General features: G+C 38.4%; 5 protein-coding genes across 8 annotated transcripts; 3 read left to right on the top strand and 2 right to left on the bottom strand.

Annotated features, from left to right (window-relative positions):
• Positions 1–651: 651 nt before the first annotated feature.
• LOC111795536 (Pentatricopeptide repeat (PPR) superfamily protein) lies at positions 652–4037 on the bottom strand. Of its 4 annotated transcripts, none has more exons than XM_087123722.1 (2): positions 2198–3933; positions 652–1226 (listed from the first exon to the last, which is right to left on the bottom strand). In XM_087123722.1, exon 1 carries the CDS (start codon positions 3227–3229, stop codon positions 2198–2200), a length of 1032 nt encoding a protein of 343 aa, XP_086979848.1. In that variant the 5' UTR covers positions 3230–3933; the 3' UTR covers positions 652–1226. The 4 variants fall into 4 exon arrangements, with proteins under 4 accessions (XP_086979848.1, XP_086979849.1, XP_086979847.1 ...); XM_087123723.1 differs by having other exon boundaries at positions 652–1182; XM_087123721.1 differs by lacking the exon at positions 652–1226 and adding an exon at positions 1492–1619.
• On the top strand, positions 881–1607 carry LOC111795537 (cysteine endopeptidase RepA). The gene is given in 7 exon segments (XM_023678022.2): positions 881–1284; positions 1286–1351; positions 1353–1398; positions 1401–1482; positions 1485–1514; positions 1517–1540; positions 1543–1607. Coding segments are annotated over 7 exon segments (717 nt in total).
• A 1064-nt stretch (positions 4038–5101) lies between the features above and the next one.
• Positions 5102–5833, bottom strand: LOC111795538 (LOB domain-containing protein 2). The gene has a single exon (XM_023678023.2). The coding sequence runs from the start codon at positions 5788–5790 to the stop codon at positions 5119–5121; it is 672 nt and encodes a 223-aa protein (XP_023533791.2). The 5' UTR covers positions 5791–5833; the 3' UTR covers positions 5102–5118.
• Positions 5834–7154: 1321 nt separating this feature from the next.
• On the top strand, positions 7155–9986 carry LOC111795540 (rac-like GTP-binding protein RAC2). The gene is made up of 7 exons (XM_023678026.2): positions 7155–7616; positions 7698–7785; positions 8324–8433; positions 8523–8586; positions 8683–8747; positions 8870–8935; positions 9755–9986. The coding sequence occupies exons 1-7, from the start codon at positions 7518–7520 to the stop codon at positions 9851–9853; spliced, it is 591 nt and encodes a 196-aa protein (XP_023533794.1). The 5' UTR covers positions 7155–7517; the 3' UTR covers positions 9854–9986.
• Positions 9987–10968: 982 nt separating this feature from the next.
• On the top strand, positions 10969–13090 carry LOC111795539 (ras-related protein RABA1f). The gene is made up of 2 exons (XM_023678025.2): positions 10969–11430; positions 12284–13090. Exons 1-2 carry the CDS (start codon positions 11210–11212, stop codon positions 12714–12716), a joined length of 654 nt encoding a protein of 217 aa, XP_023533793.1. The 5' UTR covers positions 10969–11209; the 3' UTR covers positions 12717–13090.
• Positions 13091–14568: the final 1478 nt, after the last annotated feature.

Raw genomic sequence — 14568 nt, 5'->3', positions numbered from 1 at the left:
TTCGAGATTTTCATGTTTGGATTGTCGAGCGTAAGAGGACTCATTCCGCAAATGACTTCGCTATCAAATTGAGGAAGAAAATTAGTAGATCCAAAGCAAATAGGTGTTGCCCTACTAGAGCGTTTGGTTTGTAATGTTCCTTTCAAAACACGTTGAGTTGAAGCGGGTGTTCGGCCTACCATCTTGAAGTTTGGTTGCGTTCGGCTAAAAATAACTCACTCGCCGTTTGACTCACATACTTCACAACATAGCGAGTAAACAAAACCTTATCAACTTTAACACTATCCACGGCTGAAGCCTGCTCATTTATCGAAAAGCTTCAAATTCTCATATTTCTCTCCCTCTCTTTACATCCTTGCCATGTATTTTAACATATTTTAAAGGTGCTAAGTGTTTATTTTAATTTTTTTTTTTTTATAATTTTTCCATAGTTACTCATTGACATCAACGTTTTGACTGATACTTCTTATTTTAAATATTGATGTCAATGGTTCACTTCAACATTCTAGAAAATCCTTCTAAAAAAGACTATAATTTTTTTTTAAAAAAAAGATCACCCACTTCATAAGATAATAAACAATTAATTCATTTGAAATACTTAATTCGAAAAAAAAAATTACAATAGAGACAAAATCTAACTATAAAGACGTTAAAATTCTACTTCATTAACGGCTCTTGTATGAATGAACATGTAAAGTTAAAATGCTAAATTTCTACAAGTTAAAGATAATAAATATGAAATATATTTTTTGAAATTATGTTTTGAAATGATTTTAACTATTTTAAAATTTCTCCACTAGAACTCGCTCTTATCTCATTGCTGTCCTGATTCGACGATATGGGCTGATCATCTTCGTTATAGTGAATTTCATCACTCAACATGGACCTAAATGGCTCCTCATCAAACACATTATTGAATGCTGCATCTGAGCCTAAGCTTCAACTCATCATCGGTGCCTCAAGGAAGGCGATAGAGTCGTTAACAGATCAACCCTGTCTAGCCAACAAGAAACTGCACAAGTCATCACCCAATAAGCCGTGGCGATCTTCTAGTGAGCAAAATCAGGCCAAAGCAGCTGTGGAAGCCATTAGCAAAATAAAAACAGGCACATTGGTCTCTCAATCAGAACAAGAGCTTGTCGACCATGATGTCATCTCGGGGAACCAGGGATGCAATGGTGGCTTCATGTACAAAGCATTTCAGTTCATCAAAAAAACTGGACTCACTACAGAAAGAGAACATCCATACATTGAAGCTATATGCAATAAACAAAAAGCGAGATACCACTATGACAGAAAAAGTACCTGTAATTGATGAGAAAAGCATAAAAGATGCAGTTGCTAACCAGCCAGTCTGTAGCAATTCATACAGGGGGATATGATTTCCAGTTCTATTCTAGTTCTATTCTGGTGGAGTTTTCTCATGGAATTGTGGAAAGGAACTCAATCATGGAGTGGCAGTAGTTGGGTATGGGGAAGCTAGCAATGGCTTGTCAAGAATTCATGGGGCACTGACGGGGTGAATCTGGTTACACGAGAATTCTGAAGTGATAAGCAAAGGTACTTGTGGCATAGCTATGGAGGCTAGCTACCCCTTCAAAGACTGAGCATGTAAGATCCTACATCAGTTGGAGAGGAGAACGAAATATTTCTTATAAGGGTGTGGAAACCTCCTCCTAATAGACGTATTTTAAAACCGTGAGGATGACAACGATAAGTAACGGACCAAAGCGGACAATATCTGCTAGCGGCGGGGTTCGGCTGTTACAAATGGTATCAGAGCCAGACATTAGGCGATGTGTCATCGAGGATGCTAGGCTCCAAGGGGGTGGATTGTGAGATCCCACATTGGTTGGTGAGGAGAACGAAACATTTCTTACAAGAGTGTGAGACGCATTTTAAAACCGTGAGGCTCACACAGCGATACGTAGCGGGCCAAAGCGAACAATATCTTGTCCATCTTTAGGAGTGAAAGAAATGCAGATTTCTATATCCACTAAACTAGATTATCCAATGACGCAATTACAATTAGTAAAAAGTCGAGCAACAGAAGTCAGAACGAAAAGGCAGGATTCAAACAGAATGAAATAAACCTATTCAGTATTTATCGCATAAAATTCTTCTCTAAATCATCCCCACAGGTCATTCTGATGCAGAAAATAAATTTGGAAATAAATTTATAAGGAATTTGAAGTACCTAAGACCTCAACTCAGCAAACCTGCGTCTCACAGCAGATGCCAGTTCCGTCTCTCCAATACCAGCAAGCCCCTCAACAACCTTATGCCTGACCCTGATATATGGTATATACCCTTTCTCTGTCATCCCCATGACCACCTTTCCTGCTAAAATATACTCACGACACTCCAGACAACCTTCAACAAGAATCTCATAACTCTCAAATCCAACATTGTAACTCTCCTTCTCCAACAGCTCAATGATCTCAACTGCTCTCCTTATCTCTCGGTTTGCTCGTAATGCAGCCACAACATTAATGACCGTTCCTTGTCTTGGTGTCAACTTAACTTTTACAACCATTTCTTTCAGCAGTTCCACTGCCTCAGCTGTCCGTCTAACTGCTGTTGATGAACTAATTAAAGTGCCATAACTCTCCAAGTCAGGAACGCATCCTGCTCCCCCCATACCCTTCAAGACTTGAAATGCCTCAGCTAACTCATCAATGGCACAAAGAGAGGATATAAGATAATTACATATGCTGCTATCAGGCTCATATCCAATCGACCGCATGTCCAACAAGATGCTAGCAACAGACTTAGATTGGCGACGTTGTTTTAGCCATACAGAAGAGAGGAGAAGGTGGGTCTGAGGGACAGGAACACAACCAGAGTGGAGAATCCGCTGGAGAACTGGAAGAGAGAGGGGAAGGGGTGAAGGGCTTTGAAGAGTATAGAAAAGCAGAGAGGCATGGACAAACTGTGGCCTTGAGCGAGGTCTGAGAGGGATTAAAGATTGCAATATCTCATCCACAACGTGTGTTCTAAAGTTAACAGGAAAAGTACAGAGAAACGAGAAAGGATTGGGGTTTTGGCAAGCTTCTTGTAAAGAAGGAAACAAATCTGGAAGTTTCTGATATGACTTTGATTCAACTGCAGCTCTAATGCTTTCTTGAAGCGATTGTGCTGGAGTTATTGAGGGGACTGAAGAACATTGCCGCAAAAACTGATGGAAATGGAGTAAAAACGAAGAAGTCCTTGCAGTTCCAAGTTTCATGCTACTAAGAATAAGAGGGTATTATTTTGTAACACATAATTGGTCATCAAAACATCCTGTAAACGGTTTGCTGGAAACCTATAGAACATGGAACATAGATTAAACATTGTGTACAATCCTAATTAAGAGGTGGTAAAACATAATCACAAAAAATAGTAGCACACAAACAAAGATCATATAAGTTGCGCTCAATTTCAGAAATTTGCTAAAAGCTCCGATTTTGGCTCGCATAATGCTGCTAAGTAGTGTGTACTGTTGAACTTAAACACATCCAACTTCCATCATTGCCACTGCTTCAGTTGAGGGTTATGTTCACAGAATCCATCAATGGTTAAAGAAGAAAACAAAAGATTGAACATAACCCTACTTCCATGGAAAAGGAAACTGAAACAAATTCTTCGAAAGAATGATGTTCCAAGTCCACTTAGTTTGCACAATAAAACGCATCTGTAACACCAAATTTGCAGCTTCCAGAACACACAAAAAGGTGAACCAAAAGGCGATACAGAAAATTATCATGAAGCATAGAGTACATCCTCATATCATTGGACAACATTCGTATGGAAACTTGTCAAGATTTCAAGCAGATTCATTCAAACAAAACTGAAATTTCTAAGATGAATATAATCAAACTAATGGTGTGCATATGCAACACGATCAAAAGCCAGGTTAAATTCAGCACGACGAAAAATGAAGAACAGAAAGCCTACCTCTTAGATTTTGTAAGGGAATAGATTGCGAGATTTTACCGCCTTCTACGCGGTGGCGCGGTGGCGAAGACCAGAAGGCTGTAGTTGTATGGCGGTTGCGCATGCCAAACGGGCCTTCTGTAAAAGAGTGGGCCTCGCAAACATTTTATGATCAAACCCACAAGATTCAGTATATGGGCCTTATGAAAAGAGTGGGCCTCGCAAACGTTTTATGATCCAGCCCACAAGATTCAGTATATGGGCCTTCTGGAAAAGAGTGGGCCTCGCAAACGTTTTATGATCCAACCTACAAGATTCAGTATATGAGCCTTCTGAAAAGAGTGGGCCTCGCAAACGTTTTATGATCCAACCTACAAGATTCAGTATATGGGCCTTCTGAAAAGAGTGGGCCTCGCAAACGTTTTATGATCCAGCCCACAAGATTCAGTATATGGGCCTTCTGAAAAGAGTGGGCCTCGCAAACGTTTTATGATCCAGCCCACAAGATTCAGTATATGGGCCTTCTGGAAAGGAGTGGGCCTCGCAAACATTTTATGATCCAGCCTATATATAATCTTATTTAAACATCGTTAATTAACTTATTGAGTTAATTTAACAAAACAAATCATATAATAAATCATTTAATTTTATAAATCAATAATAATTTATGAAACTATTTACTTAATTTATTTCTAAAAATAAAAATTTTATTAAAGGAATATGATTTCTTATTTACTAAAACTATAAGATTATAATTAATTGTTGAATAATCAAATTCACAATTAAAAGTTTACATAATTAAAAAAAAAAAAACCCATTTATCAAGAATAATTATTAATAAATAAACTAAAAAACCTACCATTTAAAATATATCACTCTTAACATATTTATTATTGAATGAAAATATAATTAATTAAAATCGACTAATACAATAAACCAAATAAAAAATTAATATTTTTCCTAGATATCAAATTCAATATTTTTATGGTAAATGTAAGCATAACTCAACTGATTAATATATTATACATTTGAGTAAAAAGTTGAACTGACACGAGATAATAGCTAAAACTCGAAGAAACAAACGAAAATTACAAGGTGTTTACATAAATTAAGTACCAAGATTGAAGATCACTTGGGAATTCATCAATAAAAGGCAACACTTTCATGGTTTTAATATACCAACAACAAAGAGAAAGTTGGCTAAAAACAATGGTGGAAATTGGGATGCTGCTGATGCTGCTGCTGATGCTGCTGTTGCTGCTGCGGCGGCGGCGGCTGAAACGGCACAACGATGGTTGAACTAATCTCTTTATGATCTTGCTGCAATCTCATCAATTTCTCAGGGCTTTGCAAATTATAAGTGGAAGAATTAGTATAAGGACTTGAATCAATAATGGCACTTAGATTATCATGAAGGTAATTAAACAAATGGGTTCCATTAACCCCTCCATTAATTAGTCCCATAATCCCATTCCCATTGTTACTAATGGACCCACCAAAACAAGGCAAACCCACTTGCCCCACAAATGGGTTTGAGCTTCGGCTTTGGTTTTGACCCATTTTACAAACTTTAAGCTCTTCCAACACCCTTTTGTACTCTCCAAAGGGTCCTAAAACCGGATCATTTTGCCTACAAACAGCCTCCCAAACTAGAGACTCCACTGCCTTTCTCCTATCCTCTTCTCTCACATTCTTCACCATTTTGGTCACATTGCTCACTCCAAACACCTTGTGAACGGCTTGGAATTCCCGGTTTTGATCGGCCGGGAAGTACGGTGCCAACGGGCACGTTTCGTGACATTTCTTCCTTTGGTGCTTGCACGCGGCGCAGGCCGGGGCGGGCTGCAGAGCTCCAAGGTTGTGCCTTTGCATCACTTTGTGTTTAGGTTGGAGGGAAGAAATTGCATGAGCGTGCATGCATGGAGAAAGGAATTAATTGATGCATGGTGGATGGTTAATGGATTTATATTGTAAATGGGTTTGGAGTTGTTTAGAAGGTTGATGGAAATTAAAAGGTTAAAAGGGAGTGTTTGAGTTTAATAATGAATAAACAAGATGAGAAGGACAACCAATTGGTTTGTAAATGAAAAGAGTTCTATTTGGTGAAGAAACCAATGACTTTTTCTTTATGTTTAATATAGGGTTTAGGTAGCTCATTGGAAGCTTAACAATTCTATCTTCATTTATTTTAATATATGTGAGGATTCATTCCCCTATTCAACCAATGTGGGATATGGGAGGCCAGCGTTCTCATTGGCACACCACTCACTGTCCGGCTCTGCTACCATTTATAACAACTCAAGCCCACCGTTAATAGATACTGTCTGCTTTATTCCGTTACGTATCATCGTCAATCTTACGGTTTAAAAACATGTCTAGGGAGAGGTTTCCATACCCTTATAAAGAATGTTTCGTTCCCTTCTCCAATTAATGTGAGATAAGGGGTCCAACGTCCTCAATGGCACACCGCCTGATGTCTGGCTCTGATACTATTTATAACAGCACAAGACCACCACTAGTAGATATTGTATGTTTTGGCCCGTTACATATCGTCGTCATCCTCATGGATTTAAAACGCGTTACTACGGAGAGGTTTCCATACCCTTGTAAGAAATATTCTGTTACTCTCTCCAACTAATATAGGATCTCACAAGTTTGTTTCAATGACTAATTCAATAAAGTTTATCTCGTTGGATCAAGTTTTTCTTATTGCCATGGCTTTCAGCTACAACTACAATCATCCAATTGAGAGACGAGAATGGAACATTTGAGGGTATTTTAGTCATTTTCATATATCACGAAAGTTGGATAAAGATTTCAAATCAACTACAATTATCCAATTGAGAGACGAGAATTGAGGGTATTTTAGTCATTTTCATATATCACGAAAGTTAGAAAGAGATTTCAAATCAACTACAATCATCCAATTGAGAGACGAGAATAGAACATTTAAGGGTATTTTAGTCATTTTCATATATAACGAAAGTTAGAAAGAGATTTCAAATCAACTACAATCATCCAATTGAGAGATGAGAATAGAACCTTTGAGGGTATTTTAGTCATTTTCATATATAAGGAAAGTTGGAAAGAGATTTCAAATTAAAGCATTTGATTTCAAGTGCTACACTCAAACTAACTTATTTGGCATTAAATTTTTAATCCTAAAAGTTATGTTAGATATGTTATTGCGTTCTTAATTCTCATCATTTTAATCTCTCCCTTGTCTAACACTTAAACCCAACCAACACCATCACCCAACGCCCTCAATTTGGGTGTATTCCTTTTTGGTTTTGGGCGTCCGCTTAAAGAAACGGGAAGCTTTTGACACCCACAAAGCAAAAGTGGAAGCTAGATTCCCAGTTTGTTCATATCATTAAAGCCTCCTCTAAGCCCCCTCCATTTCTGTTCAAATTTCAAACCCAAATCCCACTTCTTCTTACCTTTCGTTATCTTCTTTCTTCTTCCCTTTTCAATTTCTTGCTCTTTTTTTACCAATGGAGACTCAGAAACCAAAATCAGAGAAGTGGGTCATTTTCTGAGAGATCGAATTCGCAGCGATTGGTGAAGATTATACTCAAAAACTCAAAAGGGGTTTCGAAATGAGTACGGCTCGATTCATCAAGTGCGTTACTGTTGGAGATGGCGCTGTCGGGAAGACTTGCATGCTCATTTCCTACACTAGCAACACATTCCCAAGTGTAAGTTTCAGTGTATCTTCGTTTCCCTTCTTCATTTTTGGTTGCTAATGGAAGCTTGGAGCTAATTTTGACCTCTTTTAGGACTATGTGCCGACGGTTTTTGATAACTTTAGTGCTAATGTGGTGGTCGACGGCAGCACTGTGAGCTTGGGGCTTTGGGACACTGCTGGTGAGAAACTTAACCCTGAATCCTTTTTTTTTTTTTTTTTTTGTTGAGGATTGGCTAATTTAGAGGATGATCATAGGTTTATAAGTAAGAAATCGAAGGTATGAGCCCTTTTTAGGAAGCCACTTATGCTCAAAGTGGACAATATAATACTATCGTGGAGAGTTGTGGCTCCTAACATGGTATTAGAGCTCTGCTCTTAGCTTAGTCAGGTCAATAGAATCCTCAAATGTCGAACAAAGAAGTTGTGAGTCTCGATGGTGTAGTCAAAAGTGACTCAAGTGTCGAACAAAGGGTGTACTTTGTTCAAGGGCTCCAGAGAAAGTAGTCGAGCCTCGATTAAAGGGAGGCTGTTCGAGGGCTCTCCATGGGCCTCAGGGGAGGCTCTATGGTGTACTTTGTTCGAGGGGAGTCTCACATTGGCTAATTTAGTGAAGGATCCGGAGCTCTTTTTTGAATTTGGGTTTCAGTTTATAGAAATTTAGAGTCATTGGTTTATGAATGTTTGAAGAAAGAAAATGAAGTCCTTCATGAATTGCAGGGCAGGAAGATTACAACAGGCTGAGGCCTTTGAGTTATAGAGGAGCAGATGTGTTTCTGTTGGCATTTTCTCTAATCAGCAAAGCTAGCTATGAAAATATCTCTAAGAAGGTTAATTATCATCTGCTTTTGTTGAAGTACCATGGATTGTTTCATGTTATTAGAGTATCAGGCTTATTATTTGATATCCCAATTCACAGTGGATCCCGGAGCTGCGGCATTATGCCCCGACCGTGCCGATTGTTCTTGTGGGAACTAAGCTTGGTAATGACAATTATGTTCAAACACATCAGGGAGTTTTCAAAAAACTGAGGAAGTTTTGATGGGTCGTTTGATGTTTGAATGGTTACTTGTTTGCAGATTTGAGGGATGACAAACAATATCTGTCCAGCCATCCTGGGGCTGTTCCGATCACGACTGTGCAGGTACTGCTCGTAAACGAATCAGTCACATTGTAGCGGTCTCCTCAAATTGTTTCTCTTAGTTATCGTTTTCGAATTCATGGATCTGATGGAACAGAGAATTCTTGGTGGCTTTATTTTGACAGGGTGAAGAACTGAAGAAGTCAATTGGTGCTGCTGTTTATATAGAATGCAGCTCCAAAACGCAGCAGGTAATTGAAAGTGAAGCCAAAAATGGTATCTTAATGTGTCATTTGACTGAACGGAGCTATGAAAGTAAATCTTTGATCATGAAGATATGTCATATTACGATCTTCTAACGGTTTACTCTCAGATGTGAGATCCTACATCGGATGGAGAATGGAACGAAGCATTGCTTATAAGGGTGTGGAAACCTCTCACTAGTAGACCTATTTTAAAAACCTTGAGGGAAAATCCTAAGACAATATTTGCTACCGGTGGGATTGGGCCAGTACAAATGGTATCCAAGTTAGGCACCGAACAGTGTGCCAGCGAGGACACTGGCCCCCAAAGAGGGTGGATTGTGAGATCCCACATCGGTTGGAAACATTCCTTATAAGTGTGTGGAATCTCTCCTTGGTAGATGCGTTCTAAAAACCTTGAGGGAAAGCCCCAAAGGGAAAGCCCAAAGAGGATAATATCTACTAGCGTTGGGATTGGACCATTAGAAATGGTATCAGAGTTAGGCATCGAGCGGTGTGCCAACGAGAACGCTGGGCTTCCAAGAGGGGTGAAATGTGAGATTTCACATTTGTTGAAGAGGGGAACGAAGTATTCTTTATAAGAGTGTGGAAACCTCTCCTTAGTAAGCGCGTTTTAAAAACCTCGAGGGAAAGTTCAAAAGGGAAAGTCTAAAGAGGACAATATCTGCTAGCGATGACTAGTGGTTGGATTGAGCCATTACATTATACTACCGCAGCTTCATCTTTAAGATTTAACAGAGTTGACTAATGTAACAAATTCAAATCGAGCAATCAAACCTTAACTATCTCCCATGTCGTGATTTGCAGAACGTGAAGACTGTGTTTGACGCTGCCATCAAGGTCGTTCTACAGCCACCGAAACCGAAGAGAAAGCGACGAAAGGCCACAAAATGTGTGTTTCTTTGAGCTGGGTATCATGTCATTCAGTTTGTGTTGTGGAAGACTTGGCCTCCTCTTCGAGCTGGGTCTCATTGTTATTCTTGCTTGTTATATTAATCTTCTTGTTTAATATGAAAGGGCTGAAGTTTTCATTGTGAAAGATATCTTTTAGTTCTGCCAAAAGAAAATAACCTATTAAAATTATATAATTTTAATAAAATAAAAACAAACATGGAGAGGCTAACATCATATTCATAAGCATTTTTATTGCATAGTTTTATTTTTGTTCATGAAACATTTTTATTATATAGTTTGGTACTAAATATTAATTTCATACACCAAATTGGTTGATGGGTCAAAAGTTGACCGTTTCAAAATGGTGGCAGGGCACCATTACAACTTGCAAGGAATGTCTATTCAAATCCTTGAAGATAAGATTTGATTTTTCAAAAATTTATTTATTTTAAATTAATTAAATAATATAAAAGTCTTAAAAATAAAAATAAAAATTAGATATAATCTACTATTGTTTTTTTCATATTTTTTAATTTTAATACAAACGTAAAAACATTTTTAAATATTTTAAAAAATTAAAGGGTATCTCTAATGTCCCACGTTGGTTGGGAGGAGAACAAATTACCATACATTTATAAGGGGTAGAAACCTTTCCCAGAGCTTTTAAAGCCTCGAGGAGAAGCCGAAAAGGGAAAACCCAAAGAGAACAATATAAACGACGACTTTTAAAGTCTTGAGGGAAAGTCCGAAAGAAAAAGCCCAAAAAAGACGTCCGAAAGAAAAAGCCCAAAAAAGACCATATCTACTAGTAGTGGAAAAAGCCCAACGAGGACAGTGGAAAAAGCCCAAAGAGGACCATATCTACTAGTAGTGGATCTGGGACCGGTGTATCTACGTTGCTACAGTATCAGTAGGTATTGTTTTAGGTATTTTTTAAAATACTGTTAAAAAGTTTAATACGAGAATTTTTATTAATTTAGTTTTAAAAAAATAAATTAAGGAAATTCAAAATTAATTTTTTAAGAAAAAGAGAGAGGGAGAGAGAAAGAGAAGGAATGGGTCTAAATCTAAATTGTAACTGAAATTAAAAGTTTTGAATTACGTTTGGATTTGATTGGTAAACAGAAAGGAATGACGTTTTTAGCAAATACAAAAGAAAAGAAAAGCAAAACATTGGAAGGATACGGTTTTTGAATTATCTCTCCGCCCCCTCTTTCATTTCTTCTCTTCTCCGGCAGCCTCTCTCTCTCTCTCTCTCTCTCTCTCTCTTCCCTTCGAGACTGTCGGGATCTCTGTATTTATTTAATTCAGATCCCTTATTTATTGATTGATTGATTTATTTATTTATTTTGTTGGCAATATTGAGAAATGGGTGCGTACAGAGCCGATGATGATTACGATTATCTGTTCAAGGTGGTGTTGATCGGCGACTCTGGCGTTGGAAAATCCAATCTCTTGTCCCGTTTCACTAGAAATGAATTCAGCCTTGAAACCAAATCAACGATCGGCGTTGAGTTTGCCACCCGTAGTATTCGTGTTGATGATAAGATCGTCAAGGCTCAGATTTGGGACACCGCCGGCCAAGAAAGGTTCGTTTTCTTCCCCCTCTCCCTTCCTTTAATTTTTATTTTAATTTCCTTAATCTCTCTCCCTAATCCTAATAACTCGACCTTTCATACATCCTAATTTCTTGTCAATTAGAAAGCTATGTTCTATATATTCACGATTAGAAAGTCATGTTGTAATGATCTGAACTCCTTAGGCTCATAATTTCTAATCATAAAGTCATACTATAATTACCTTTATAACTAGTTATAACTCGCTCCTAGTTTCTAGTTTAAAGCCATATTATAACCGCCCACTCTCCGTAAGCTCATCATTTCTAATTAGAAAGCTATATTGTAATGACCCATCTTTCTTCGTATTGTAATGACCCAATTTCTCTGAGGCTCCTAATTTCTAATTAGAAAGCCATATTGTAAGGACCAACTTTTTGTATCACTCCCAATTTCTAATCAGAAAGCCATATTGATTGTAATGACTGACTTTTCGGACACTCTCAATTTCTAATAGAAAGTCATACAGTATTAATTCGACTTTTCGTATGCTGTTAATTTCTAATCAGAAAAGCATATTATAACAATCTGACTTTCTTTGAATTCGTAATTTTCAATCAGAAAAGCATACAATCTGATTTTCGTATTCGTAATTTTCAATTAGAAAAGCATATTATAGCGACACGACTTTGCTCCTAATTTTTAATCAAAAAGTCATATGGTAACTAACTTTTTTTTTTTTTCAAGCTTTTTAATTAAAGGGTTACTCGAATTTTACTAAACTTACAAAAAAAAAAAAAAAAATTGTTCTTGTTTTTTTTACATGTATGGAAGATAGGGAAGAATGAATGTCTGATATTAAGATTTGGGTATTATTTGGAAACAGGTACAGAGCGATCACAAGCGCATACTACCGAGGAGCGGTGGGGGCATTGATAGTATACGACGTGACACGACACGTAACATTCGAGAACGTGGAGAGATGGCTAAAGGAGCTAAGAGGGCACACAGATCACAACATAGTGATAATGCTGGTGGGGAACAAGGCAGACTTGCGGCACCTGCGGGCAGTGTCGACGGAGGACGCACAGGCATTCGCCGAGAGAGAGAGAACATACTTCATGGAAACCTCAGCCTTAGAGTCCTTCAACGTCGAGAATTCCTTCACCGAAGTCCTCACACAAACCTACCGCGTCGTCAGCCGGAAAATCCTCGACATCGGCGATGACCCCACCGTCCTCCCCAAGGGACAGACCATCGACATTGGCTCCAAGGATGATGTCTCCGCCGTCAAGAAGGCCGGCTGCTGTTCTTCATAGCAACCCTCCCCCTCCCCCACCACACCACTTCGGCAGTCCCAATCTGGGATTCAAATGGGTCTTTTTTTTTTTTTTTTTTTTTTTTTTTTTTTTTTTTTTTTGTTCTTATTATGTATGATCTGATCTTGTGTTCTTCTGATTTTTTTTTTTTTTTTTTCTTTTTCCTTGGCGTCGCATGTTCATGCATAATTTCTAGTGGCCCTTTTACTTAGGTAGGTTGTACCTATGAATTTGATCCATGCTTAGAAGAAGAATTATTGGGAGGAAAAGTTATGGAAAATGTACCTATATTTTATGCCTTTTCATCTTCATCCTTTGTATTTCCTTAAATTTATTCAATGGATAAGCTACTGCATATAATTTTTTTTATCTTACGTAATATTGCAACATTTTTTTTTTTAATTGTTTGGCAAAAATTGTTTTTGAGTCATATTTTGATAACATTTAATAACCTCCACATTTTTAAAACATGTTATCATTCTTACCTTCCTCCAACTTATCACCTCAACGGTTGGCAACTAACCAAGAGGATTACGCTCGTTGTGGGACTTAACCCAACACCTTACGACATGAGCTAACGACGACCATGCACCACCTGTGTTCGCGTTCCCGAAGGCACCCCTCTCTTTCTAACGACAACCATGCACCACCTGTGTTCGCGTTCCCGAAGGCACCCCTCTCTTTCAAGAGGATTCGTGGCATGTCAAGCCCTGTAAGGTTCTCATCGAATTAAACACATGCTCCACCACTTGTGCGGGTCCACCCACTATGGAAAGAATCTAGCCCGGTGCCTTGTCCTACTCTAACCAACCAACTGGTGTGAAGCCTTTGTACTATGGAAAGAATCTGGTGCCTTGTCCTACTCTAACCAACCAACTGGTGTGAAGCCTTTGTACTATGGAAAGAATCTGGTGCCTTGTCCTACCAACTGGTGTGAAGCCTTTGTACTATGGAAAGAATCTGGTGCCTTGTCCTACTCTAACCAACCAACTGGTGTGAAGCCTTTGTACTATGGAAAGAATCTGGTGCCTTGTCCTACCAACTGGTGTGAAGCCTTTGTACTATGGAAAGAATCTGGTGCCTTGTCCTACTCTAACCAACCAACTGGTGTGAAGCCTTTGTACTATGGAAAGAATCTGGTGCCTTGTCCTACTCTAACCAACCAACTGGTGTGAAGCCTTTGTACTATGGAAAGAATCTGGTGCCTTGTCCTACTCTAACCAACCAACTGGTGTGAAGCCTTTGTACTATGGAAAGAATCTGGTGCCTTGTCCTACTCTAACCAACCAACTGGTGTGAAGCCTTTGTACTATGGAAAGAATCTGGTGCCTTGTCCTACTCTAACCAACCAACTGGTGTGAAGCCTTTGTACTATGGAAAGAATCTGGTGCCTTGTCCTACTCTAACCAACCAACTGGTGTGAAGCCTTTGTACTATGGAAAGAATCTGGTGCCTTGTCCTACTCTAACCAACCAACTGGTGTGAAGCCTTTGTACTATGGAAAGAATCTAGCCCGGTGCCTTGTCCTACTCTAACCATTTGTAACCGCCCAAACCTAATCTAGCCATTTTTATAATTTTAAAAAGAATAAAGGTATTATTTTTAAAAGAATTTATGAATGTTTGTTATAATTTAGTGGTATTTATTGTACAAAATTGATCACATATAGATGGCTTTTAAATCTATGATCACCTACTCAACTACCAATTTAATGAGACCGCGCGTGGCCCACACTCTCTATGCAAGAAAGTCAATGGTATTGGTCCACACTCTTTGAATAATTAATCACGTTAAATCATCTCTACTTTTATTCAATACAATGATGCAATTTTTAATTCTATATTCTCTCTTC

The sequence above is a fragment of the Cucurbita pepo genome, chromosome 5 (genome assembly GCF_057944985.1).
Source record: "Cucurbita pepo subsp. pepo isolate OVF chromosome 5, ASM5794498v1, whole genome shotgun sequence".
Classification (NCBI taxonomy): domain Eukaryota; kingdom Viridiplantae; phylum Streptophyta; class Magnoliopsida; order Cucurbitales; family Cucurbitaceae; genus Cucurbita; species Cucurbita pepo.
This window is presented reverse-complemented; position numbering and strand designations above follow the sequence as displayed.

Excerpts from the sequence above, each read along its gene's own strand:
- LOC111795536 (XM_023678019.2), bottom strand. The coding sequence starts at position 3,229 with ATGAAACTTGGAACTGCAAGGACTTCTTCGTTTTTACTCCATTTCCAT.
- LOC111795538 (XM_023678023.2), bottom strand. The coding sequence starts at position 5,790 with ATGCAAAGGCACAACCTTGGAGCTCTGCAGCCCGCCCCGGCCTGCGCC.
- LOC111795540 (XM_023678026.2), top strand. The coding sequence starts at position 7,518 with ATGAGTACGGCTCGATTCATCAAGTGCGTTACTGTTGGAGATGGCGCT. Across the intron at positions 7,617-7,697 it reads CTAGCAACACATTCCCAAGT|GACTATGTGCCGACGGTTTT; the intron begins GTAAGTTTCAGT and ends GACCTCTTTTAG. Across the intron at positions 7,786-8,323 it reads GGGGCTTTGGGACACTGCTG|GGCAGGAAGATTACAACAGG; the intron begins GTGAGAAACTTA and ends CATGAATTGCAG.
- LOC111795539 (XM_023678025.2), top strand. The coding sequence starts at position 11,210 with ATGGGTGCGTACAGAGCCGATGATGATTACGATTATCTGTTCAAGGTG. Across the intron at positions 11,431-12,283 it reads GACACCGCCGGCCAAGAAAG|GTACAGAGCGATCACAAGCG; the intron begins GTTCGTTTTCTT and ends ATTTGGAAACAG.